The sequence below is a fragment of the Heterodontus francisci genome, chromosome 4 (assembly GCF_036365525.1).
Source record: "Heterodontus francisci isolate sHetFra1 chromosome 4, sHetFra1.hap1, whole genome shotgun sequence".
Lineage (NCBI taxonomy): Eukaryota > Metazoa > Chordata > Chondrichthyes > Heterodontiformes > Heterodontidae > Heterodontus > Heterodontus francisci.
The window spans coordinates 171,911,935-171,937,368 of NC_090374.1; the positions used below are offsets into that span (position 1 = coordinate 171,911,935).

Sequence of the window (25,434 nt, forward strand, 5' to 3'; positions counted from 1 at the left end):
CATTGTTAATCAAGGAGAGTATTACGGCGGCAGAAAGGACGTTTGAGGACTCGTCTACTGAGGTAATATGGGCCGAGGTTAGAAACAGGAGAGGTGAGGTCACCCTGTTGGGAGTTTTCTATAGACCTCCGAATAGTTCCAGAGATGTAGAGGAAAGGATAGCGAAGATGATTCTCGACAGGAGCGAGAGTAACAGGGTAGTTGTTATGGGGGACTTTAACTTTCCAAATATTGACTGGAAATACTATAGTTCGAGTACTTTAGATGGGTCAGTTTTTGTCCAGTGTGTGCAGGAGGGTTTTCTGACACAGTATGTAGACAGGCCAACCAGGGGCGATGCCACATTGGATTTGGTACTGGGTAATGAACCCGGCCAGCTGTTAGATTTAGATGTAGGTGAGCACTTTGGTGACAGTGATCACAATTCGGTTAGGTTTACCTTAGCGATGGGCAGGGACAGGTATATACCGTAGAGCAAGAATTATAGCTGGGGGAAAGGAAATTATGATGCGATTAGGCAAGATTTAGGATGCATAGGATGGGGAAGGAAACTGCAGGGGATGGGCACAATCGAAATGTGGAGCTTATTCAAGGAGCAGCTACTGCGTGTCCTTGATAAGTATGTACCCGTCAGGCAGGGAGGAAGTTGTCGAGCGAGGGAGCCGTGGTTTACTAAAGAAGTTGAAGCGCTTGTCAAGAGGAAGAAGGTGGCTTATGTTAGGATGAGACGTGAAGGATCAGTTAGGGCGCTTGAGAGTTACGAGCTAGCCAGGAAGGATCTAAAGGGAGAGCTTAGAAGAGCGAGGAGAGGACACGAGAAGTCATTGGCGGATTTCTTTTGGGCCTCCTTATCTCGAGAGACAATGGATACGCGCCTGGAGGTGGTCAGTGGTTTGTGAAGCAGCGCCTGGAGTGGCTATAAAGGCCAATTCTGGAGTAACAGGCTCTTCCACAGGTGCTGCAGAGAAATTTGTTTGTTGGGGCTGTTGCACAGTTGGCTCTCCCCTTGCGCCTCTGTCTTTTTTCCTGCCAACTACTAAGTCTCTTCGACTCGCCACAATTTAGCCCTGTCTTTATGGCTGCCCGCCAGCTCTGGCGAATGCTGGCAACTGACTCCCACGACTTGTGATCAATGTCACACGATTTCATGTCGCGTTTGCAGACGTCTTTATAACGGAGACATGGACGGCCGGTGGGTCTGATACCAGTGGCGAGCTCGCTGTACAATGTGTCTTTGGGGATCCTGCCATCTTCCATGCGGCTCACATGGCCAAGCGGCGGATAGGATCAAGGAAAACCCTAAGGCTTTCTATAGGTATATCAGGAATAAAAGAATGACTAGAGTTAGATTAGGGCCAATCAAGGATAGTAGTGGGAAGTTGTGTGTGGAATCAGAGGAGATAGGGGAAGCGTTAAATGAATATCTTTCGTCAGTATTTACAGTAGAGAAAGAAAATGATGTCGAGGAGAATACTGAGATACAGACTACTAGGCTAGATGGGATTGAGGTTCACAAGGAGGAGGTGTTAGCAATTTTGGAAAGTGTGAAAATAGATAAGTCCCCTGGGCCAGATGGGATTTATCCTAGGATTCTCTGGGAAGCCAGGGAGGAGATTGCAGAGCCTTTGTCCTTGATCTTTATGTCGTCATTGTCGACAGGAATAGTGCCGGAAGACTGGAGGATAGCAAATGTTGTCCCCTTGTTCAAGAAGGGGAGTAGAGACAGCCCTGGTAATTATAGACCTGTGAGCCTTACTTCGGTTGTGGGTAAAATGTTGGAAAAGGTTATAAGAGATAGGATTTATAATCATCTTGAAAAGAATAAGTTCATTAGCGATAGTCAGCACGGTTTTGTGAAGGGTAGGTCGTGCCTCACAAACCTTATTGAGTTTTTTGAGAAGGTGACCAAACAGGTGGATGAGGGTAAAGCCGTGGATGTGGTGTATATGGATTTCAGTAAGGCGTTTGATAAGGTTCCCCACGGTAGGCTATTGCAGAAAATACGGAAGTATGGGATTGAAGGTGATTTAGTGCTTTGGATCAGAAATTGGCGAGCTGAAAGAAGACAGAGGGTGGTGGTTGATGGCAAATGTTCATCCTGGAGTTTAGTTACTAGTGGTGTACCGCAAGGATCTGTTTTGGGGCCACTGCTGTTTGTCATTTTTATAAATGACCTGGATGAGGGTGTAGAAGGGTGGGTTAGTAAATTTGCGGATGACACGAAGGTCGGTGGAGTTGTGGATAGTGCCGAAGAATGTTGTAGGTTACAGAGGGACATAGATAGGCTGCAGAGTTGGGCTGAGAGATGGCAAATGGAGTTTAATGCGGAAAAGTGTGAGGTGATTCACTTCGGAAGGAGTAACAGGAATGCAGAGTACTGGGCTAATGGGAAGATTCTTGGTAGTATAGATGAGCAGAGAGATCTTGGTGTCCAGGTACATAAATCCCTGAAAGTTGCCACCCAGGTTAATAGGGCTGTTAAGAAGGCATATGGTGTGTTAGCTTTTATTAGTAGGGGGATCGAGTTTCGGAGCCACGAGGTCATGCTGCAGCTGTACAAAACTCTGGTGCGGCCGCACCTGGAGTATTGCGTGCAGTTCTGGTCACCGCATTATAGGAAGGATGTGGAAGCTTTGGAAAGGGTGCAGAGGAGATTTACTAGGATGTTGCCTGGTATGGAGGGAAGGTCTTACGAGGAAAGGCTGAGGGACTTGAGGTTGTTTTCGTTAGAGAGAAGGAGGAGGAGAGGTGACTTAATAGAGACATTTAAGATAATCAGAGGGTTAGATAGGGTGGATAGTGAGAGTCTTTTTCCTCGGATGGTGATGGCAAACATGAGGGGACATAGCTTTAAGTTGAGGGGTGATAGATATAGGACAGATGTCAGAGGTAGTTTCTTTACTCAGAGAGTAGTAGGGGCGTGGAACGCCCTGCCTGCAACAGTAGTAAACTCGCCAACTTTAAGGGCATTTAAGTGGTCATTGGATAGACATATGGATGAAAATGGAATAGTTTAGGTCAGATGGTTTCACAGGTCGGCGCAACATCGAGGGCCGAAGGGCCTGTACTGCGCTGTAATGTTCTATGTTACTTGTATCCTCAATTGTGAAGACCGATGCAAAATATCTGTTCAATTCATCTGCCATTTCCTTAGTATCCATTATTAATTCCCCAGGCTCACTTTCTATAAGACCAACGCTCACTTTCTTATCTTTTCTTTTTTACATATCCATAGAAACTCTTACTATCTGTCTTTATATTTCTAGCTAGCTTTCTCTCGTACTCTGATTTTACCTTTCTTATCAACCTTTTAGTTGTTCTTTGCTGTTTTTTTATATTCTGTCCAATCTTCTGACCTGCCTCCCATCTTTGTGTAATTATAGGCTTTTTCTTTATGTTTGATGCCATCTTTAATTGTTTTAGTTAACCACAGATGGTGGGTCCCACTCTTGGAATTTTTCTTTCACGTTGAAATGTATCTATTCTGTGTATTCTGAAATATCCCCTTAAATGTCTGCCACTGCATCGCTATTGATCTATCCCTTAACCTGATTGGCCAGTTCACTGTAGCTAGCTCTGCTTTCACGCCCTCATAATTGCCCTTATTTTTAAGTTTAAAATACTAGTCTTGGACCCACTCATCTCTTTCTCAAACTGAATGTAAAATTCAAGCATATTATTATCGCTGCTACCTAGGGGCACCTTAACTATGAGGTCATTAAATCAATCCTATCTCGTTGCACACTACCAGGTCTAGTATAGCCTGCTCTCTGGTTGGCTCCAGAACGTATTGTTCCAAGAAATTATCCCGAAAACATTCTATGCACTCCTCATCTAGGCCACCTCTGCCCATCTGATTTTTCCAGTCTATCTGTAGGTTAAAATCCTCCATAATTATCGCTGTACCTTTCTGATAAGCTGCCATTATTTCTTCCTTTATACCCCATCCTACAGTGCGGTTAATGTTAGGTGGCCTGTATACCACTTCCACAAGTGACTTCTTGCCTTTATGATTTCTCATCTCTATCCAAACTGCTTCTACATCCTGGTCTCCTGAACTTAGGTCATCCCTCTCCAATGTGCTAATACCATCATTAATTAACAGAGCTACACCTCCACCTTCAATATTCAGATCCCAATCTATGTCGTCCTGCAGCCATGTCTCTGTAATGGCTATTAGATCGTACGTATTTATTTCTATTTGTGCTCTCAGTTCATCTGTTTTGTTTCAAATGCTACGTGCATTCAGATACAGAGCCTTTAGTTTCGTCCTTTTATTATTTTTGTAACCTCTAGCGTTATGTGTTGATTTACTCTTAGATTTGTACGCTCTGTTCCTTCCCGTCACAGTCCATCATTTCCCATATTAATAACTTTCTCTCTTGCCTTGTCTCTACTCCTTGATTTACCATATCTTCCCAAATTTGATCCCTTGGCCCCACTGTTCATTTAAAACCCTCTCTACTTCCCTAGTTATGCGCTCACTAGCCCCAGCACGGTTCAAGTGTAGACCGTCCCAACGGTACAATCACCAGTTTCCCCAGTACTGGTGCCAGTGCCCCACGACCCAGAACCTGCTTTTACCACAAACAAAAACAAGAAATGCTGGAATCACTCGGCAGGTCTGGCAGCATCTGTGGAAAGAGAAGCAGAGTTAACGTTTTGGGTCAGTGACCCTTCTTCGGAACTGACAAATATTAGAAAAGTCACAGATTATAAGCAAGTGAGGTGGGGGTGGGGCAAGAGATAACAAAGGAGAAGGTGCAGATTGGACCAGGCCACATAGCTGACCAAAAGGTCACGGAGCAAAGGCAAACAATATGTTAATGGTGTGTTGAAAGACAAAGCATTAGTACAGATTACATGTGAATACACTGAATATTGAACAGCAGCAAGTGCAAACCTGAAAAAAAAACAGTGGGTAAGCAAACTGAACAAACTAAGATGAAATGAAATAAATGCAAAAAAAGATTGTAAAAAATGTAAAAAAGAATGTAAAAAAAAAGAAAAAAATAACTAAAAATGAAAGTAAAGTGGGGGGCTGTCACGCTCTGAAATTATTGAACTCAATGTTCAGTCCGGCAGGCTGTATTGTGCCTAATCGGTAGATGAGATGCTGTTCTTCGTGCTTGCGTTGATGTTCACTGGAACACTGCAGCAATCCCAGGACAGAGATGTGAGCATGAGAGCAGGGGGGAGTGTTGAAATGGCAAGCAAGACTGGGTGACCGTTTTGCGGAACATCTCCGTTCAGTCCGCAAGCAGGACCCTGAGCTTCCGGTTGCTTGCCATTTCAACACTCCCCCCTGCTCTCATGCTCACATCTCTGTCCTGGGATTGCTGCAGTGTTCCAGTGAACATCAACGCAAGCTCGAGGAACAGCATCTCATCTACCGATTAGGCACACTACAGCCTGCCGGACTGAACATTGAGTTCAATAATTTCAGAGCGTGACAGCCCCCCACTTTACTTTCATTTTTAGTTATTTTTTTCTTCCTTTTTTTTTTACATTCTTTTTTAGCATTTATTTCATTTCATCTTAGTTTGTTCAGTTTGCTTACCCACTGTTTTTTTCAGGTTTTCTTTCAGGTTTGCACTTGCTGCTGTTCAATATTCAGTGTATTCACACCTAATCTGTACTAATGCTTTGTCTTTCAACACACCATTAACATATTGTTTGCCTTTGCTCCGTGACCTTTTGGTCAGCTATGTGGCCTGGTCCAATCTGCACCTTCTCCTTTGTTATCTCTTGCCCCACCCCCACCTCACTTGCTTATAATCTGTGACTTTTCTAATATTTGTCAGTTCCGAAGAAGGGTCACTGACCCGAAACGTTAACTCTGCTTCTCTTTCCACAGATGCTGCCAGACCTGCTGAGTGATTCCAGCATTTCTTGTTTTTGTTTCAGATTTCCAGCATCCGCAGTATTTTGCTTTTATATACCCGCTTTTACCACACCAGTCTTTGAGCCATGTTGTTCATTGATTTTAAACTAAGGAGGCAAAAATAGCTTGTTTTGAGCATGTGGAAACATAACTGCCATCAAAGAAAAAAAATTAAAGAAATATATGGCCCAGAATAAAGTTTTTGTGTAGAAAGGGGGAACATCTGTTTCAGGGCACTTGTTTTTTTAAATAAAGATGACAGAACATTTCATTTGTATGCAGAGATTGAAAAATGGAGAAGAATGTAATATTCTTTCCACTGACTAAAGAGAATAAAATTTGCAATGTAGGTGTTAGAGATCTTTGTTATACCAGGCTAGGCATTAAATGATCTTGTCTATGAATTTAGGAATTTTAGGTTCTGGCTAAACTTTTTTCAGTGAGTTACTTTGATCTCTGTAATTTTCTTTTTTTTTTAAATCCCACAAGCGGCACAGTGGCGCAGTGGTTAGCACTGCAGCCTCAAAGCTCCAGGGACCTGGGTTCAATTTTGGGTACTGCCTGTGCGGAGTTTGCAAGTTCTCCCTGTGACCGCGGTGCTCCGGTTTCCTCCCACCGCCAAAGACTTGCAGGTGATAGGTAAATTGGCCATTGTAAATTGCCCCTAGTGTAGGTAGGTGGTAGGGAATATGGGATTACTGTAGGGTTAGTATAAATGGGTGGGTCTTGGTCGGCACAGACTTGGTGGGCCGAAAGGGCCTGTTTCAGTGCTGTATCTCTAAATTTAAAAAAAAAATGACATTTCCAATAAAAATTGTACTGCTGTAGTTTACATTCTTTACCAGATGCTTCATTTCCCATTTGTAAAATAAAATTTAATTATTAATTACTATCTAGTATGGGATAAAAACTAAATAGGTCCAATAAGCAATAAGGTCCAAACTGATTTCTTGATAAAGGACAGCCTAAAAACCTGAACCGACTTGGAAGGCATTTTCTCATCTTTACTTCAGTTTGGAACTGCTTAGAACATATTTAATGCAATTTTAAAACCAACCACGTACTAGGACATTTTCAGCAACTCATTTCTCTCAGGTATCCAGACACCCCGCACTAGTTGTTCAAAGTTAGCTATCAGCCCAGAACCAGCACCTGTGGAAAGAGAACTTAATTGGAAATAGACCATAAAAAGATTTGCACAGAAGTAACATTGAATTAATTATCTATTATCACTACTGTCAAAGAGGCAGAAGTACTTAATATCACCCACCATAATTTTGTTTTGCAATGGAATCGTACCCCATCCTGCCCCAACATACTCAACTATGCCTCTCCTGGTGTCATAGTTGGTAGTGCACTTCCCATGCAAAGGGAAGAGTAGAAGAAATGAAAGTAGCTGGAATTCCATCTCCTGATTTCTATTTGGGTAGCGGAGGCCAACTGGTGCTAATGTAACTGTGTCACAATATGAATGGGCACAGAGATGCCTGCACCTGAAGCAGATCATGAGTGCATGTCAGAGGTTTATTGCTGCTACTGTTAGGCAGAGAGGAATCATTTAGGAATTTTTTTTTGACCTGCTCAGCAGCCCGATGTTAATTTGAAGAGTAGTTGTAAAGTTCCTACATGGATGGATTCTCAATTTTTTTAACCAAATATTACAGATGTCTTGTGGTAAATACAATGAAATATAGCAATAACCTTTCACCTGAAATATTCATCTGCATTCTAGGACGCTTGATTTCAACATGCTAATTTTGAAATGTTTTTAAGCAGAAAATCAAATAATTTCTCTGAATGCTTAGAAACTGAATATATTGGGGGCTCCATAATATTATGACTTTATCCAGTGGGGTAATTGGCCTGTACAGACTAAAAAAAAATCCAGATTCAGAACCGAAAGGCAGGGCGAAAAAAAAAAACAAAAAAAGTTCAAACGTGGTATGTGATACAAACCAAGGAAGAGACCTCTTACCTTTAGCCCATCCAACAGCAATCACAGCAAGCCAGCCGTTTCTGTACCGACTGTGCGCATCCATTACACCTCCAACAATTTTGCGGGCTCTTGTCACTTCTTTCATACCGGCTATAAATAACTTGGATGGCAAAAAATTGCAGCATTTGTAGAACTTGTCATATGGACAGTAGAATATCAAATACCTAAAAATATTGAAAAAAAGGATGAGGATTGGGGCTTTTTCTCAGCACAATATATAAATCCACAATGTGTCTACAATTAACATTTCTTTATTGTAAAATTCAAATCTAACAATTCGGCTAACATTTATCACAGTTTTTTGGTTCAATTTTTTGCTCCTCCTTCCTCTCCTTAAGGCGTCAAGTCCATGCAGGGGCACTGACCCACAAGCACTGGTCACCCTCTGACATATTCTTCATGTGTTAGTCTAGGTTATTTGACAGAGGAGAACACTGAAACATGCACTTCACCAGAGATTTGCAATTTCTCCACGTGTAGTGAGAAACACTAACATTGCTGACGAAGCACATTGGAGCACCCTACCTGGATCTTTTTTGAAGTCTGTACAGGTCAAATACCCCACTGGATAAAGTCACAATATTATGGAGCCCCCAATATATTCAGTTTGTAAGCAATTCAGAGAAATTGTTTGAATTTCTGCTTAAAAAATAAGCATGTTAAAATCAAGCATCCTAGAATGCAGATGGGCTCTTTCAAGTGAAAGGTTGTTGCTATATTTCATTGTATTTACCACAAGAGACCAGTAACATTTGGTAAAAAAATTGAGAATCCATCCATGGAAGGACTTTACAACTACTCTTCAAATTAACATCTGGCTGCTGAGCAGGTAAAAAAATACATTTCCTAAATGTTTCCTCTCTGCCAGACAGTAGCTGCAATAAACCTCTGACATGCACTCATGACCTGCTTCAGGTGCAAGCATCTCTGTGCCCATCCACAACTGCAAAGGCATGATTACATTTAACACCATGGCTAAATACACATTTTAAAAATGTCCTTTCTCACGTGTTATGAAAGTGCTTCTATTTTTAAATTTTTTGAGGACTCATAGTTGAAGATTGTGGAGATGGATTCTTTGGGATTGAAGTGATTCCATAGAAGCTGGACTTTTTTTTAAAAGATTCACTGGAAGGACTTGAGCTTTCTGTTGAAAAACATTTACTGGAAGTCACTTCTTCAGCTAAGTAAACAGCAAGTGCCTTCCGACTATGGGAGTTGTTTACAGAGAAGTGACGTCAAGATTTATGGTGGTCACGAGCTAATTTCAATTTGAATACTGTTTTGTGTCAATTGGAGGTCAGCCTGCTAACATCTCTTTGAGAAACCCTGAGAATCAAATGTAAAAAAAGCTAGTCTAATGATGGCCATGAAACCATTGTCGATTGTTGTAAAAACCCATCTGGTTCATTAATGTCCTTTAGTGAAGAAAATCTGCTGTCCTTACCTGGTCTGGCCAACATGTGACTCCAGACCCACAGCAATGTGGTTGACTCTGAAATGCCCTCTGAAATGGTCCAGCAAGCCACTCAGTTGTACCTAACCGCTACAATGTCAATGAGGAATGAAACCAGACGGATCACCCAGCATTAACCTAGGCAATGGAAACAATGGCAAACCCAGCTCTGTTGACCCTGAAAAGTCCTCCTTAATAACATCTAGGGTCTTGTGCCAAAGTTGGAGAGCTGTCCCACAGACTAGTCAAGCAACAGCCTGACATAGTCATACTCACCGAATCATACCTGACAGACAATGTCCCAGACACCACCATCACCATCCCCGGGTATGTCCTGTCCCATCAGCAGGACAGACCCACCACAGGTGGCGGCACAGTGGTATACAGTCAGGAGGGAGTTGCCCTGAGAGTCCTCAGCATCGACTCCAGGCCCCATGAAGTCTTATGGTATTAGGTCAAACATGGGCAAGGAAGCCTCCTGCTGATTACCACCTACCGCCCTCCCTCAGCTGATGAATCAGTGCTGTTCCATGTTGAACAGCACTTGGAGGAAGCACTGAGGGCGGCAAGGGCGTAGAATATACTCTGGGTGGGGGACTTCAATGTCCATCACCAAGAGTGGCTCAGTAGCACCACTACTGACCGAGCTGGCCGAGTCCTGAAGGACATAGCTGTGAGATTCCGTCTGCGGCAAGTGATGAGGGAACCAACATGACGGAAAAATATACTTGACCTCATCCTCATCAATCTGCCTGTCGCAGATGCATCTGTCCATGACAGTATTGGTAGGAATGACCACCACACAGTCCTTGTGGAGACTAAGTCCCGCTTTCACATTGAGGATACCGTCCATCGTGTTGTGTGGCACTACCACCGTGCTAAATGGGATAGATTTCAAACAGATCTAGCAAAGCAAAACTGGGCATCCGTGAGGCGCTGTGGACCATCAGCAGCAAAAGAATTGTACTCAACCACAATCTGCAACCTCATGGACGGCAAATCCCCCACTCTACCATTACCATGAAGCTGGGGGACCAACCCTGGTTCAATGAGGAGTGCAGGAGGGCATGCCAGGAGCAGCACCAGGCATACCTCAAAATGAGGTGTCAACCTGGTGAAGCTACAACACAGGAATACTTGCATACTAAACAGTGTAAGCAGCATGCGATAGACAGAGCTAAGCGATCCCACAACCAATGGATCAGATCCAAGTCCTGCCACATCTAGTTATAAATGGTGGTGGACAATTAAACAACTAACTGGAGGAGGTGGCTGCACAAATGTCCCCATCCTCAATAATGCGGGAGCCCAGCAGATCAGTGCAAAAGATAAGGCAGAAGCATTTGCAACAATCTTCAGCCAGAAGTGCCGAATTGATGATCCATCTTGGCCTCCTCCTGAGGTCCCCAGTATCACAGATGCCAGTCTTCAGCCAATTCAATTCACTCTGTGTTGTTACGAACTGGTGAGGAAGGGGTCTCAAGCTCCCCTCTGGCAATAACAGCAATTAATTTTTAAAAACAGTGTTTTAGCTTCACCTCTGTGAGTCCTTGCTCACTGCCCTCAATTGCAATTGTAAATGAACCAGACAGACTTTCGCAGTTTTAAACAAGAAAGGTGTGTTTACTAACCTGAACACTCCAACTCAGTTAAAGTTACTAAAAATATTCGACACAACCACGCTAGCATGCATACGCGATAAACAGGTACACAAATGGATAGATACAGAGGGGGAGAAAGAATAAAGAGGGGGGGTCTGGAGGAGTAAATGGAATTCAGTTACTGTCTTCGGTTTGGATGTAAGACCTTGATTGGAATTAAGTCTTGCAGTCCTCGTTGGGGCTAGTGCACACCTTCAAGAAACAGAGGGCGCGCGTGAGAGAGAGGGCGTGTGCGAGAGAGAGAAAGAGAGTGAAAGAGAGAGAGAGAGGGCGCGGGCGCGAGAGAGAGCGAGCAGAGAGCGAGAGAGAGCGAGAGCGAGAGCGATGAGAGCGAGAGAGCGAGAGAGCGAGAGAGCGAGAGAGCGAGAGAGCGAGAGAGCGAGAGCGCGAGAGAGAGAGCGCGAGAGAGAGAGCGCGAGAGAGAGAGCGCGAGAGAGAGAGCGCGAGAGAGAGAGCGCGAGAGAGAGAGCGCGAGAGAGAGAGCGCGAGCGAGAGAGCGCGAGAGAGAGCGCGAGAGAGAGCGCGAGAGAGAGCGCGAGAGAGAGCGCGAGAGAGAGCGCGAGAGAGAGCGCGAGAGAGCGCGCGAGAGAGAGCGCGAGAGAGAGAGCGCGCGAGAGAGAGCGCGAGAGAGAGAGCGCGAGAGAGAGAGAGCGCGCGCGAGAGAGAGCGCGCGAGAGAGAGGAGCGCGCGCGAGAGAGAGCGCGCGCGAGAGAGAGAGCGCGCGAGAGAGAGAGAGGCGCTGCGCGCGCGCGAGAGAGAGCGCGCGCGAGAGAGAGCGCGCGCGAGAGAGAGCGCGCGCGAGAGAGAGAGCGCGCGCGCGCGGCGCGCGTGCGAGAGAGAGCGCGCGCGAGAGAGAGAGCGCGCGCGAGAGAGAGAGAGAGAGAGAGAGAGAGAGAGAGCGATAGAGAGAGAGAGCGCGATAGAGAGAGAGAGCGCGATAGAGAGAGAGAGCGCGATAGAGAGAGAGAGCGCGATAGAGAGAGAGAGCGCGATAGAGAGAGAGAGCGCGATAGAGAGAGAGAGCGCGAAAGAGAGAGAGAGAGAGCGCGATAGAGAGAGAGAGAGAGCGCGATAGAGAGAGAGAGCGCGATAGAGAGAGAGAGAGCTGCTGTCTTCTGGAAGTTCAATTGCAGTCTTCCCAAACCTTTTTGTGAGGCACAATTCAATCAAATTCCAAGTTGGTCAACAGGTTCGTCATGTCACCAGCTCTGTGTTTGAAACAGCATCACGTGCAAGGGATGTTGATTCTCCAAAGCTTACTAGACACACTCGGTGAGGGGGAGGGCGGGGGGCTTGTGTGCTGGCTCGTACACAGACAATGACTCTCAAAGGTTTTATCTATCGTGATGATGAAAAAGACAATTTGGCCGATTGAATCAGGGAACACTCCATTGTCTCTCTATGCAACTCTTTTTCAGAATGCAAATGTGCAGCCATGCGTTCAGCCATTTAGCTCTGTGGTCTTTTTAAATAAGTTATGTTCAATGTCCAGTAAAAGTTCAAATACTGCTCCATATGACGAAATTGATACGTTGCCATGTGGCAGGTATGACTTTCGTCAGAGCATGATATCAAGAAACGACAGAAGGCACTGGATACTGCAAAGGCTATGGGCCCTGACAACATTCCGGCAATCGTACTGAAGACTCGTGCTCCAGAATTTGCCGCTCCCCTAGCCAAGCTGTTCCAGTACAACTACAACACTGGCATCTACCCGGCAATGTGGAAAATTGCCCAGGTATGTCCTGCTTTTTGTGTACAGGGACAAGTCCAACCCAGTCAATTACCGCCCCATCATTCTACTCTCAATCATCCGTAAAATGATGGAAGGCATCATCGACAGTGTTATCAAATGGTACTTGCTTAGCAATAACCTGCACACTGACACTCAGTTTGGGTTCCGCCAAGGCCACTCAGCTCCTGACCTCATTACAGCCTTGGTTCAAACATGGACAAAAGAGCTGAACTCAAGAGGTGAGGTGAGAGTGACTGCCCTTGACATCAAGGCAGCATTCAAGGCAGTATGGCATCAAGGAGCCCAAGCAAAACTGGAATCAACAGGAGTCAGAGGAAAACTCTCCGTTGGTTGGAGTCATACCTAGTGCAAAGGAGATGGATGTGGTTGTTGGTCAATCATCTCAGCTCCAGGACATCACTGCAAGAGTTCCTAGGCCCAATTATCTTTAGCTGCTTCATTTATGACCTTCCTTCAATCATAAGGTCAGAAGTGGGGATGCTCGCTGATGATTGCACAATGTTCAACACCATTCGCGACTCCTCAGATACTGAAGCAGCCCGTGTAGAAATGCAGCAAGACCTGGACATTATCTAGGCTTGAGCCAATAAGTGGCAAGTTACATTCACGCCACAAGTGCCAGGCAATGACAACCTCCAACAAGAGAGAATCTAACCATAACCCCTTGGCATTCAATGGCATTACGATTGCTGAATCCCCCACTATCAACATCTTGTGCGGGGGGGGGGGGGGCGGCGGGGTTACCATTGACCAGAAACTGAACTGGAGTAACCATATAAAATACTGTGGCTACAAAAGCAGGTCAGAGGCTAGAAATCCTACGGTGAATAACTCACATCCTGACTCCCCAAAGCCTGTCCACCATCTACAAGGCACAAGTCAGGAGTGTGATGGAATACTCGCCACTTGCCTGGATGGGTGCAGCTTCAACAACACTCAAGAAGCTCGACACCATCCAGGACAAAGCAGCCCGCTTGACTGTCACCCCATTCACAAACATTCACTCCCTCCACCACCGACGCACAGAGGCAGCAATGTCTAACATCTACAAAATGCACTGCAGCAACGCACCAAGGTTCCTTCGACAGCACTTTCCAAACCCTCGACCTCTACCACCTAGAAGAACAAGGGCAGCAGATGTACGAGAACACCACCACCTGCAAGTTCCCCTCCAAGCCACACACCATCCTGACTTGGAACTGTATTGTCATTCCTTCACCATCGCTGGGTCAAAATCCTGGAACTCCCTTCCTAATAGCACTGTATGTGTACCTACCCCACATGGACTCCAGCGGTTCAAGAAGGCAGCTCACCACTACCTTCTCAAGGGCAATTAGGGATGGGCAATAAATTCTGTCTTAGCCAGTGATGCCCACATCCCAGGAACGAATAAAACAAAATAGAAAAACTGAAGCAGCATTTCTCCTGAGAAACATCTGGAAGACGTCCGCTCAACGTCTCCTGAACGAACGGCTTCTGAAAAGATCCCAGTCACCCGTTTGCGTGTACTCAGATGCCAGACTGTAGGCCATCTGGTACATATCATCCCTTTTCTTCAAGGATTAACAAGTACTTTGGCTAAAGCATCTTTATTTTTCCTTTAACTGGTGTGTGTGTATGCGTATTTGTGTGTGTTGGGTATTTAGAAGGGAATATATATTTAATGTCATATTTCAAACTGTGTGTTAAAGCTTTGCATATTTATTGACCAAGTCCTGTTTTATAATAAATTAATACTTTTGTTTATTAAAGAAACCTGGTGGGTGGATTTTATTCTGAAACTAAAATAGATGAAATATCTAATTGGCCGAATCAGTAACTGGGTAAAACATTTAAATATACGTTGTGACCTGTGGAGCAGTGAAATTAGAGAAAGACAATGCACGTCTCCCGCCTTGGTCGCAATGCATGGTGAACAATTTCAACGTTCAAACCTAGAGCACAGAATGAGGCCAAGGAAATTACATGTACGCTATTGAAGAAAAAACAGTGGTACCAAAACAACAGTTAAGCAACTGATAAAAATTATTTCTAAAAAAAAAAAGGACAGTATTGTGTGATCGCACTTCCTGCCCAATCATCAGAAGCCTACTTAATGCTGCAGGTACCCAGCAGTAAAGGCAGGAAATAAGAAAACGCCAAGCATCTGCAAATACCAAGGCTAGCCAAAAAGGAAATAGAAAAAGCTGTGACTATGATCTTTTAGTTATCCTTGGATATGGAAGTTGTGCCCGAGGACTGAAGAACTCTTCTCAGTGTAGCACTTTTGTTCAAGGGAAAAAGGGTTAAACAGGCAAATAGATCATTCAGACGGATAATGGTAATAAGTAATCTTATAGAAGCCATTGTACAGGATAAAATTAAAACTCAGCTTGAAAGAACAGCAAGCACTGATTTATAAAAGGACAAGTTGTATTAAAGGAAAGGGGGAGGGGTTTCTGAAATGATAGGCAGTTGAGGTGCTATATTAGGTCGCTGTAATGTTGTTTCATCATGGACTGAAAAGCAGCAATTAGTTAGCATGTCTCAGTAAATTGCTAAATGCCTTATACCCATTGTGTTGGAAGATCTTTGCTTTCTTTCAGAATGTGAACAGCCAGAAATAAGAAACATGGGCACAAACAAAGTTTGGCTGGTTTTTAATAAAAGCACAAGTGCATAAGAAATCAGGTAAAGGGCTGCACAAGATAGGATCAAAAATTAGTTTTAAGTTAGACAAAACAATCAACTGAAATGGTGAAGCGTCAAGTGTTCATTATTTTATATTATTACATAAAGATGAATGGTATTGATGGAAAGAGAAGGAATAGCGAGATAGGATAGTTATAGATAAAGAAGTAGTACTGAAACAGTTTGTGAAAGGCACAGGGCCCTCCAAGCAAGTGGCCTTGAATGCTGACAGAAATCAGAGAAGGTCAGAAGTGTTGGGTGTTCATTATTTTTATATTACCACAGGAAGACAAGTTGTATTGATGGAAATATGTAACGGAGAGTTATTTATCATTGGAGTTATGTTCATCAGATGGGGAATAAAGCAGTTTAAAGGCTCATTTCAAATCTTATCTCACCAAGTGATTCCTCGGTCCAACTTTGGATTCAAGAAATAAATTAGTGAACAACATGAGTATCTGGCCCAGATCACAACAGGATGTTTTTCCCTTGGTTACTCTATCATACAAGCAGATATACGGCAGTGCAAGTCAACTCCAGATACTCAGACCATTTATGGGAGCAACTCATACCATTGCATCTGAGAAGATATCCATAATGCAACTCAAACTCAAAACATGTGTATTCTGGACTTTTAACAAAACTGTTCAATAAGATTCCATGTGGGATGCTTGTTGACAACATTAAAATGTACAGTATTGAGAATGTATAGAAAGTTAGCTAAAGGACAGGAAACAGTATTGGTGAGCAGATACATGTGTCACAATATTAAAACTTGCAACAGACACAAAAATAGCGAGCAGGCTCACTGTGAAGACAGCTGTAGTGGACTTCAGGAGGAACAGGTTAGTAGGCGCAGCAGCTAGATGTTAAATGTATTGCAGAAATGTGAGTTGATATATTTTGTGAAGATAATGCAAGTAGGTTTGGGTAGCTAGATTTTAGCTTAGCGTGACCATTTTCACACTGTATCCTCTGTAATAACTAACAAGGTCAAGTTAGCCATCTTAATACTAACACATGACCAAAGAAGTCATTTTTGTGTCTTGTATCAGCAACTGTATTCATCAAATTAATGTTTTAAGTAGTAACCTGTCAAGAAACAATTACAAAGCAATGGACCTTGATTGAGTTGTAATTAATGAAGAAAGAATCATGCTAGGAAGAATGGGCTTTCATTTAAAAGTATTAAGTTTAAAATCTAAGTCTTAAGCTTGTAAGAAACTTCAGTGTCAGAAGGCTTTTGTAAGTCACTGTGACACAAAGTCAGCAGAAAAAGTACTGTGACCCTGATAACATTCAACAGCTTGGCTAAAAAAGAATCAACTTCTGTCCAAATTCATACTGTCCAAGGAGATAAAAAATGTAATGAATAGAACTCTTCATAGGTTTTTAGCTTAATAATTGGCAAAATGTTTTATTAATTAAGCCCCAATTAGAGTACAGTAGTAACTGACATCACAGGATCTGGACCAACCATCAGGTAAACTACAAGGTGGTCTGATGGCCAAAAAGGGTACAAAATAACAGCTATTGAACATAAGAAGCTGCTGCAAAATCCAGAGGAAGAAAGAAGAGAATCTTCAGTGAACAGAACACAGCAAGAAAAGAGAGACCACGCCATTCACTCAGAGGGCTACTGCCAAGGTTCTGAGGAACAGACTGTGACTATTGTCGATAAGTATTACTTTTTTGCACTGAACATATACTACTTAATAAATCTGCTCCACTTATAAGCAACATATACTCGTACCCATAGTGGTTTGCTGTATTCACAGACAAGTCACCCTTGTTGGACTAAGTTGAATCCTGAAAGTAGCAGGAAAGTTACAATAAGACAAGACAGAATGAATCTCTAAGATCTTATATGTGCAGGCACTTTCCATTTCAACTTTTTCCATTATAAACTTGCATGTCCACATTTACAATAGAAATTGCCCTTGTAAACGTCACACTGCAATTAGACTCTCCGGACAGTGGTGGAGCTGTGGCATCTCCCCCTGTACTGCAGAAAAACTGCTATGTCCTGAGGACCTGGATGCAGTATCACAAGAAGTTCAATGAACTGACACAAGTGGTAAAGGTCAGTGAATGCATCTTCAAATGCCAAATCCTAACAATTACACCATGAGCCTCAGATACTGCTTAAATCATCACGGCTGTGTTTGCTGACAACGCAACCACTAGGTGGTGCAGTACTTGCACATGCACAAATGCAGGCTCTTCAACTGGAATGTCAGAGTGTGACGTTCAGGCAGCGCCAGGATTAAAGATTGCGCTGCTCAATTTATCACAGGAAAAACTTATGGTTAGATCGTTCTAGCAAACTACTCTTACATTAACAACTTTGTCAGTTCCGAAGAAGGGTCACTGACCCGAAACGTTAACTCTGCTTCTCTTTCCACAGATGCTGCCAGACCTGCTGAGTGATTCCAGCATTTCTTGTTTTTGTTTCAGATTTCCAGCATCCGCAGTATTTTGCTTTTATTACCCTTACATTAAGTTGAATGGAAGCCCAGTAATATGCTATGTAGTTTTAGGATACTAACTGTAATCCTCAGATCCATTTAATATTCCAGTAATTCTATTAAATACAAAAGGAGTTTTATGATTGCATTTCCATTGGAAGACAGTGAATTGGCACCCTGATGGATGGAAAGGAAAATTGGGCAGAGTATAAAATGTGCTGCCAATTTGTTATTGTGATTTGGTTATATGACTGACCAGGACTGATTTCACCCGAACGAAGCTACTTGTTCCCGCCCCAACGGCCACTCACCCACCTCGTCAACTCGCTTTCTCCCTTCCCCACCAGCCGCTCGCTCCAGACCTAGCTGCTCGTCCTCCTCCCCTCCCTGATTGTTCACCTCTCCTCGGCACCCCGCTCTCCAGTCGCTCACTCCCCGCTTCCCCCGTGCCCCCCACCCCCACTCCAGCCGCTAGCTCCATGCCACGCCGCTTCCCTCCTCCCGGCCATTCACTCCTACATTTGATCGGTCTCAACATGCCGCCTGAAGAAGCAAGGGGTGACAGGGCGACGTAGGAGCAAGTGGCCGAGAGGGCGTGGAGTTAGCGGCTGGACTGAGCAGCGGCGGGGGGGGGGGGGGGAGAGCGGGAAAGCAGTGAGTGAGTGGCCGGAGAGCTGGGTGGCGCAAAGCAAGGAACAAAGTCGGTCAGGGGAGTGCAGGGGGGAGAGCAGCGAGGTCTGGAGCGAGGGGGGAGCGTTCCAGCCTCCCATTCAGTTGCTCGCTCCAGCCGAGTGGGGGGCTGAATACCCGATGACGCTGTATCGCACATGCGCGAAGATGGACCAGGTGGGGATACGCGATGACATTGGTGCAGTGACATCATCATGCGCATGCGCCACTTAGTCTTGGCAAGATGTAGCTGCGCATTTGCACAATTTGGCACACACTGATGACGTCAGCTGGCCGCTGCGTTGTCAGGAATCACTTTGAATCATCATACCCCCCCATCATTCACCTACCAACAATTTCAATCAGGATGTATCCCTGAAAATCATTTGTTTCACCTCACCCTCACACAGTTACCAATGCTGCAAGCCTCACACCCACATATCACAGGTTGAACACACTTCCAGCTATTCAACCAGGACAGCCTCATCACCCACATCGTACCACACTTCCCCTTCTCTTGCAGGACAAGGTGACGTACTATGGAGGCAACAGCACCTAATGAGAGGAGAACAGGTGTGGCTGAATGCCCTGACCCCCATGGAGGAGAGGGTGCTAACCTTTATTGGGATACCCACTGCTGAGGCCGTAAACTGTGGCAGCACTGAAACCATTGATGATTGAATCCTCGTATATAATCCTCCTTTTCACGTCCTACCTCCCCCTCATCCCACATTCACTTCTGATTTACAAGCTGCAGATGATGTAAGCATGCACCTCTCACTTTCCACCCCCTCCTCTTGTCTCTTTTGCCTTTCAGATACCCAAGAATTGCCACTTGGCCAAGCAATGGAGGAGCACCATCAAGCTATTTCACACTCTCAGCCACCATGTCAGATACTGACACTGTGTATAATTTATAGGATAACATACAGGCAGGATCTGCATGCAGTGAGGCACCGAGCACGAGCGGACTGGAGCTAGAATGGGGGCAAGGTTAGTACCGGGGCAGCTCACTGGAGGGTGAAGTTGCACACAAGTTCTGCTGCAGGGGACTCTGATGAGGACTTCAATGGGGCAGCCTACAAAAGACGACCGTTGGGTATGCACAACCAAAAGACACAGCCGGAAAGGCTGCGGTCAATTTCAAGAGCATGGAGTCCAGCACCAAGTTGGCACAAGGCTTTGCTCAATGCTGGGAGCCTGTCCTTTCCAGCATTGAAGTGGTAGCCAATTCCGCTCACACACTCATGCACCCATCCATGATGGAGCATCAGATAACTGATGTAGCAACTTCCATTGCAGCACAAATAGCAGCCATCCAAAGTCTGAGTGCTGCAGTGGAAGCTCAGACAGCTGTCATGCATCATTAACTTGCTGTAATGCAAGCTCAGACTGCAGCCATCTTGGCTGCGAATTACAGTGTGCAAAGTGGCTTGCAGGGTGTCACAACAATACAGCAATGTCCTCCAAAAGATTACTAGTATTAAATGAGGTGCCAACTTGGTACAGTAGCAGTGGCTCCAAGGAGCACCAAACTGCTGTCCCCTCTCAGGAAGACAGCATTTGCCCTCCCACCCACTCCACCAGTGCCATTGCCCAGACTGCTCATACTGAGCTGATACAGTCTGCAGTTGGGCCTTTAGGTAGAGCTCGAGGTCGTCCTCCAAGGCCATACGCAGTCTCCTCCACTTAAAGTAAGCTAACTTCCACCAGCCATGCTGCAGCCACTGGGGTAGCACTGCATAACAGCACTAGGACAGGCAAAGGCACACTGAAGATAGGCACTAACAAAATGCACAAAGGTGATTAGTTAACTTTTGAAAGCAGCATGGCATGGTTTAATTTATAAATTTGATCTGGAATGTTTATTTCGTGTTGGCTTTTATTTTTGTATTACAGCCAAGCGAAAGTTGTGATGGTCAGTAAAAGAGAAGGTAAGATGTGGGTCTGTTGGTGAAGGGGGAATTGGGGTTTGCCGTTACTGGTAGCACACTCGGATGAGTTCTTCGCAGACAGCCCAATCAGAAAAGGTGTGTCTAGATTGCTTTCTCCCTTCCTCTTCCTTCTCCTCCTCCTCATGCTGCTTGCAAGGGCTGTACCATTATGATGGCAAGGTCCACAGTACACCAGCAGGAACCTTGACACCTGCTCTGCCAGGTACTGCAAGGCTCCTCCAGAACGGTCCAGGCAGTGGAAACATTGTTTCAGCACTCCAATGGCATTCTCGATCATATTTTGTGCGGAAGCAAGGCTTTCATTGTATGCATGCTGTGCATGTGTGTATGGGTTCTGCACTGGAGTCTTCAGCCATGTGATCAGTGGATATCCATTGTTCCCCAGTAGCCACCTTTTGGTTCACCATTGTGCCTCAAATACAGTGGACTGCAACAGAATGAAGGCACCACGGCTACTGCCAGGATACCAGGCATTGACCTGCATGATTCTCTGCCCATGGTTGCACACCAGCTGGACGTTGAGTGAGTGGAATCACTTTCAGTTACGGAGTTACGGTACAGGGCAGAGCTGACAATCGCCATAAAATGATGCGCGTACAGTCAATGGCAGCCTGCACCATGGGGAAGCCTGCAATCCTCATGAAGTTGCATGTTCACTCCACTTGCTTCTCTCTGGTAAGGGAGAATGAAATGCAGTTAACTGTCATTGAGTAAAGAGCCTCAGTGACCTGCCTTACCAAACAGTGGACAGCAAACTGAGATGTTGCAAATTCAGTTCGAAAGTGTGCAGGAACAGAGGGACCTGGGGGTGCATGTACATTGATCTTTGAAGGTGGCAGGAAACATTGAGAGTGGTCAGTAAAGCATATGGGGTCTTGGGTTTTATAAACAGAACACTAAAGGGAAAAAAAAAAACAGGGAGGTTATGCTGAACCTTTATAAAGCTCTAGTTAGGCTCCAACTGCAGTATTGCATCCAGTTCTGATCACCACACTTTAGGAAGGATGTAAGGGCCCTTCAGAAAGTGCAGAGGAGATTTACTAGAATGATTCCAGGGATGAGGGATTTTCTTCTCCCTGCTGCTCTCACACGCGTTCAAGTCTTCAGAAGAAGGAATTTTCCTCCACACAAGATCAGATGGCAGGTTGTTCAACCTTGCTCGCCTAAGAGCGAAGACCAAAATACGGAAAGTCCTCATCAGGGAACTCCTCTTTGCTGACAATGCTGCATTAACATCTCACACTGAAGAGTGTCTGCAGAGTCTCATCGACAGGTTTGCGGCTGCCTGCAACAAATTTGGCCTAACCATCAGCCTCAAGAAAACGAACATCATGGGACAGGACATCAGAAATGCTCCATCCATCAATACCGGTGACCACGCTCTGGAAGTGGTTCAAGTGTTCACCTACCTAGGCTCAACTATCACCAGTAACCTGTCTCTCGATGCAGAAATCAACAAGCGCATGGGAAAGGCTTCCACTGCTATGTCCAGACTGGCCAAGAGAGTGTGGGAAAATGGTGCACTGACACGGAACACAAAAGTCCGAGTGTATCAAGCCTGTGTCCTCAGTACCTTGCTCAACGGTAGCAACGTATATCAGCCAAGAGCGTCGTCTCAATTCATTCCATCTTCGCTGCCTCCGGAGAATCCTTGGCATCAGGTGGCAGGACCGTATCTCCAACACAGAAGTCCTCGAGGCGGCCAACATCCCCAGCTTATACACACTACTGAGTCAGCGGCGCTTGAGGTGGCTTGGCCATGTGAGCCGCATGGAAGATGGCAGGATCCCCAAGGACACATCGTACAGCGAGCTCGCCACTGGTATCAGACCTTCCGGCCGTCCATGTCTCCGCTTTAAAGACGTCTGCAAACACGACTTGAAGTCCTGTAACATTGATCACAAGTCAGTTGCCAGCGATCGCCAGAGCTGGCGGGCAGCCATAAAGGCGGGGCTAAAGTGTGGCGAGTCGAAGAGACTTAGCAGTTGGCAGGAAAAAAGACAGAAGTGTAAGGGGAGAGCCAACTGTGAAACAGCCCCGACAACCAATTTTTTCTGCAGCACCTGTGGAAGAGTCTGTCACTCTAGTATTGGCCTTTATAGCCACTCCAGGCGCTGCTCCACAAACCACTGACCACCTCCAGGCGCTTACCCAGTGTCTCCTGGGACAAGGAGGCCAAAGAAGAGAAGAAGGGCCCTTCAGAAAGTGCAGAGGAGATTTACTAGAATGATTCCAGGGATGAGGGATTTTAATAACAAGGTTAGGTTGGAAAAGCTGGGGTTGCTCTCCTTAGAACAAAAAGAGATTGAGGTGAAATTTAATACAAATGTACAAGATTATTACTGGCTTAGAGGAGTTAGACAAGGAAAAACTGCTCCTGTTAACTAATAGTACAAGGACTAGGGTACACAGAATGAAGATTTTAGGCAAGAGATGCAGAGGGAATATAAGGAAGAACATTTTTACGAAGTGGGTGGTAATGACCTGGAACTCACTGCCCACAAGCGTAGTGGAAGAGACAATCAATGACTTCATAAGGAATTTGGGTGGCCACTTGAAGGAAATGGACTTGCAGGGCTATGGGGATCAAGAGAGGAGTGGGACTGATGTGAATAGTTCCGTGGAGAGATGGCATGGTCATGATGGGCCGAATGGCCTCTTCCTGTGCTGTAAATGACTATCTCAAGCATCGGCCTGTAAGGAGTCAGATGTATAAAAGTTCATCACCACAGTCACCTTCACAGTCACTGACAATGCTGTCCTTGCCCTGCTCTGAGTTTGCAGTTGTAGTTACAGCAGGTGGTAGATTTCAGTGAACTTACTGAAGTGCAGGCAATCACATACAATGTTCTTCTCTAAGGTTCAGGAAGCGAAATTGTTGTCTGAACACCTTGGACAGATGGGCTTTCAACAGGAAGCCCTTCTCCCCCTCTTCCCACTTCCAGCAGCTTTCCCTGTTCTGCATGGTCTCGAGTCATTCTCCAAGGGGAATACCTACTAGTGTAACCATGTCTGGTAACAACTAGTTTGTGCAGAAGCCTTGAAGTCACAAAAACTCCGTCAGCACCTGTCATACCACTTGTGTAGACTTTTTCATCTTTAAAACAATAGAAAGCAGCAAACACTTGTAGAATCAAAGCAACAGCCAGAAAAAAATCAACCAGTAACTAACCTTGAAGAAGCTGATGATCGCTTTATGTAGTGCTGGTGGAGGCTTAGGTGGTGCTTCCTGCTGCTGAACATGTGTTCAGCTGTGACAGGTTAAAAGCGGTCATTAACTAGATCTTTGAGCTCCAAAATGGCACCTTTGGGATCAAATCCACATTGCACCCTGATTGACATCATGATCTGCCTGCTTTGCATACTTCTGGCAGCCATTACTGCATGCTCACTAATGCCCTCACAAATATGGTGTCCACCTGACTCGCCCCAAGTGTGTGCATGCACTGCAGACGCAATTTGGGAGCTTTAAGGGCACTCCTACTGCCCAATGGGTGCAAACTATCCCAATTTCTCACCTGACGTCTGTTGTGGCGACAACTAGTATATTCTAAAATAGTAAAACATACAGAGTCGAAGAGCAGTGTAACCTGAAGGTTCAATTACACAAATCCTTTAAAGTGAAATTAATAAAGCTGTAAATAAAAAGGCATATGGGTTCCTAGGATTTATAAATACTGGGTATAGAGCACAAAGCACAGAGCAATACTAATCCTGTACAAGTCATTAGTTAGGCTGCAGTTTGAATAATTTAGGCACCATAAGTTCGTAAGAATGTCAAGGCCATGGAGATGGCAAAGAGGTTTACAAAGAGAATACCACAGCATGCAGAAAGCCAAGAGGAAATCTGATACAGGTGCTCTCAATTGTGAATGCGCTCGCGTTTTTACTCTATCAAAACTTATTAGCACTGGTCTGTGGTGTTGGTAACTAGACGGCATAAGTTTACCAACAAAGGAATGAAGGGAGAGATTAGAATTAGAAAACACAAGGCATTTCATGTCGTGACACCCCTATCAGAAACAGTTGTGGATGTACAATTCATAATATTTTTTTTTTTAAATGGATAAATACCCAAAAAGAAAAACAAAATGATAAAGGAAAATGGCAGGTTTTAGGGATTAAATGGCAACTCTGGCAAAAAGCTGGCACAGACAAGATGGGCCAAATGGCCTCCCCATTTTTAAACGTTGAAAGTCACTAAAAGTCATTATATTTATTTTCCACACTTACCAGATTACGGAAGCCAGTATTATATTTCTGTTGTTTGTGAAAGGTTCAATGGGAGGTTCACCGAGAAGCACAGATGCCAGAATTGCTCCACCAAAGCAGCAAAGCATACCACTGAACCAACATGCAATTGGACTTCGATGTGCTACATCTACTGCTCCTGCAACATGGAATATTGAAACAATATTTTTAGGAAAAGCTTAAATAGCAAAGCATAAACATATTACAATCATGGTAGTCGGTTATCAATTATTGACCTAGCTTGTATCATTTTCTATGCTCATGATCACTAAGAAATGCAATTAATATGCTGTCAAATGCCTAGAAAGAACTCAGCAATATTTGGAAAAGTTCTAACATTTTCACAAAAAAAAAATGTATAAATATAGAATTGTAGATGTTTGTCGTGGCGAATGAGGTTACAATTTACTATAGGGGTTCAATGCCTTCATAAGCTGTTTTTCACTGGAGCAAGAGATGTCAAGATAAATGATGCCTGTGTCACTGAATGGAAAATTTTCATTTTTGATACCAAGCTTCAAGATCAAGTAAGCTATAGTCACATTTGGCAGAAAGCTCACTCTGTCTCAGTAATGTTCCTTGTACCCAAGCTCATTTCGTTGAAGAGCACATTATTACATCAATGTTAAGTTTTACATTTCCCCACAAGCTACCTTTGAGGCCTGAAT

At 44.6% G+C, this 25,434-nt stretch overlaps 1 protein-coding gene across 2 annotated transcripts in view; it reads right to left on the reverse strand.

Moving 5' to 3' along the window:
• The window catches only part of LOC137369389 (trimeric intracellular cation channel type B-A-like), a 53,395-nt gene that overhangs the window by 11,441 nt on the left and 16,520 nt on the right, over positions 1 to 25,434 (reverse strand). For both annotated transcript variants that reach the window (XM_068030534.1, XM_068030535.1), the window contains exons 2-4: positions 24,749 to 24,905; positions 7,860 to 8,044; positions 6,949 to 7,036 (exon numbers count right to left, since the gene is read on the reverse strand). In XM_068030534.1, coding sequence (XP_067886635.1) covers positions 6,949 to 7,036; positions 7,860 to 8,044; positions 24,749 to 24,905 — 430 coding nt within the window. The remainder of the gene's footprint in view (positions 1 to 6,948; positions 7,037 to 7,859; positions 8,045 to 24,748; positions 24,906 to 25,434) is intronic.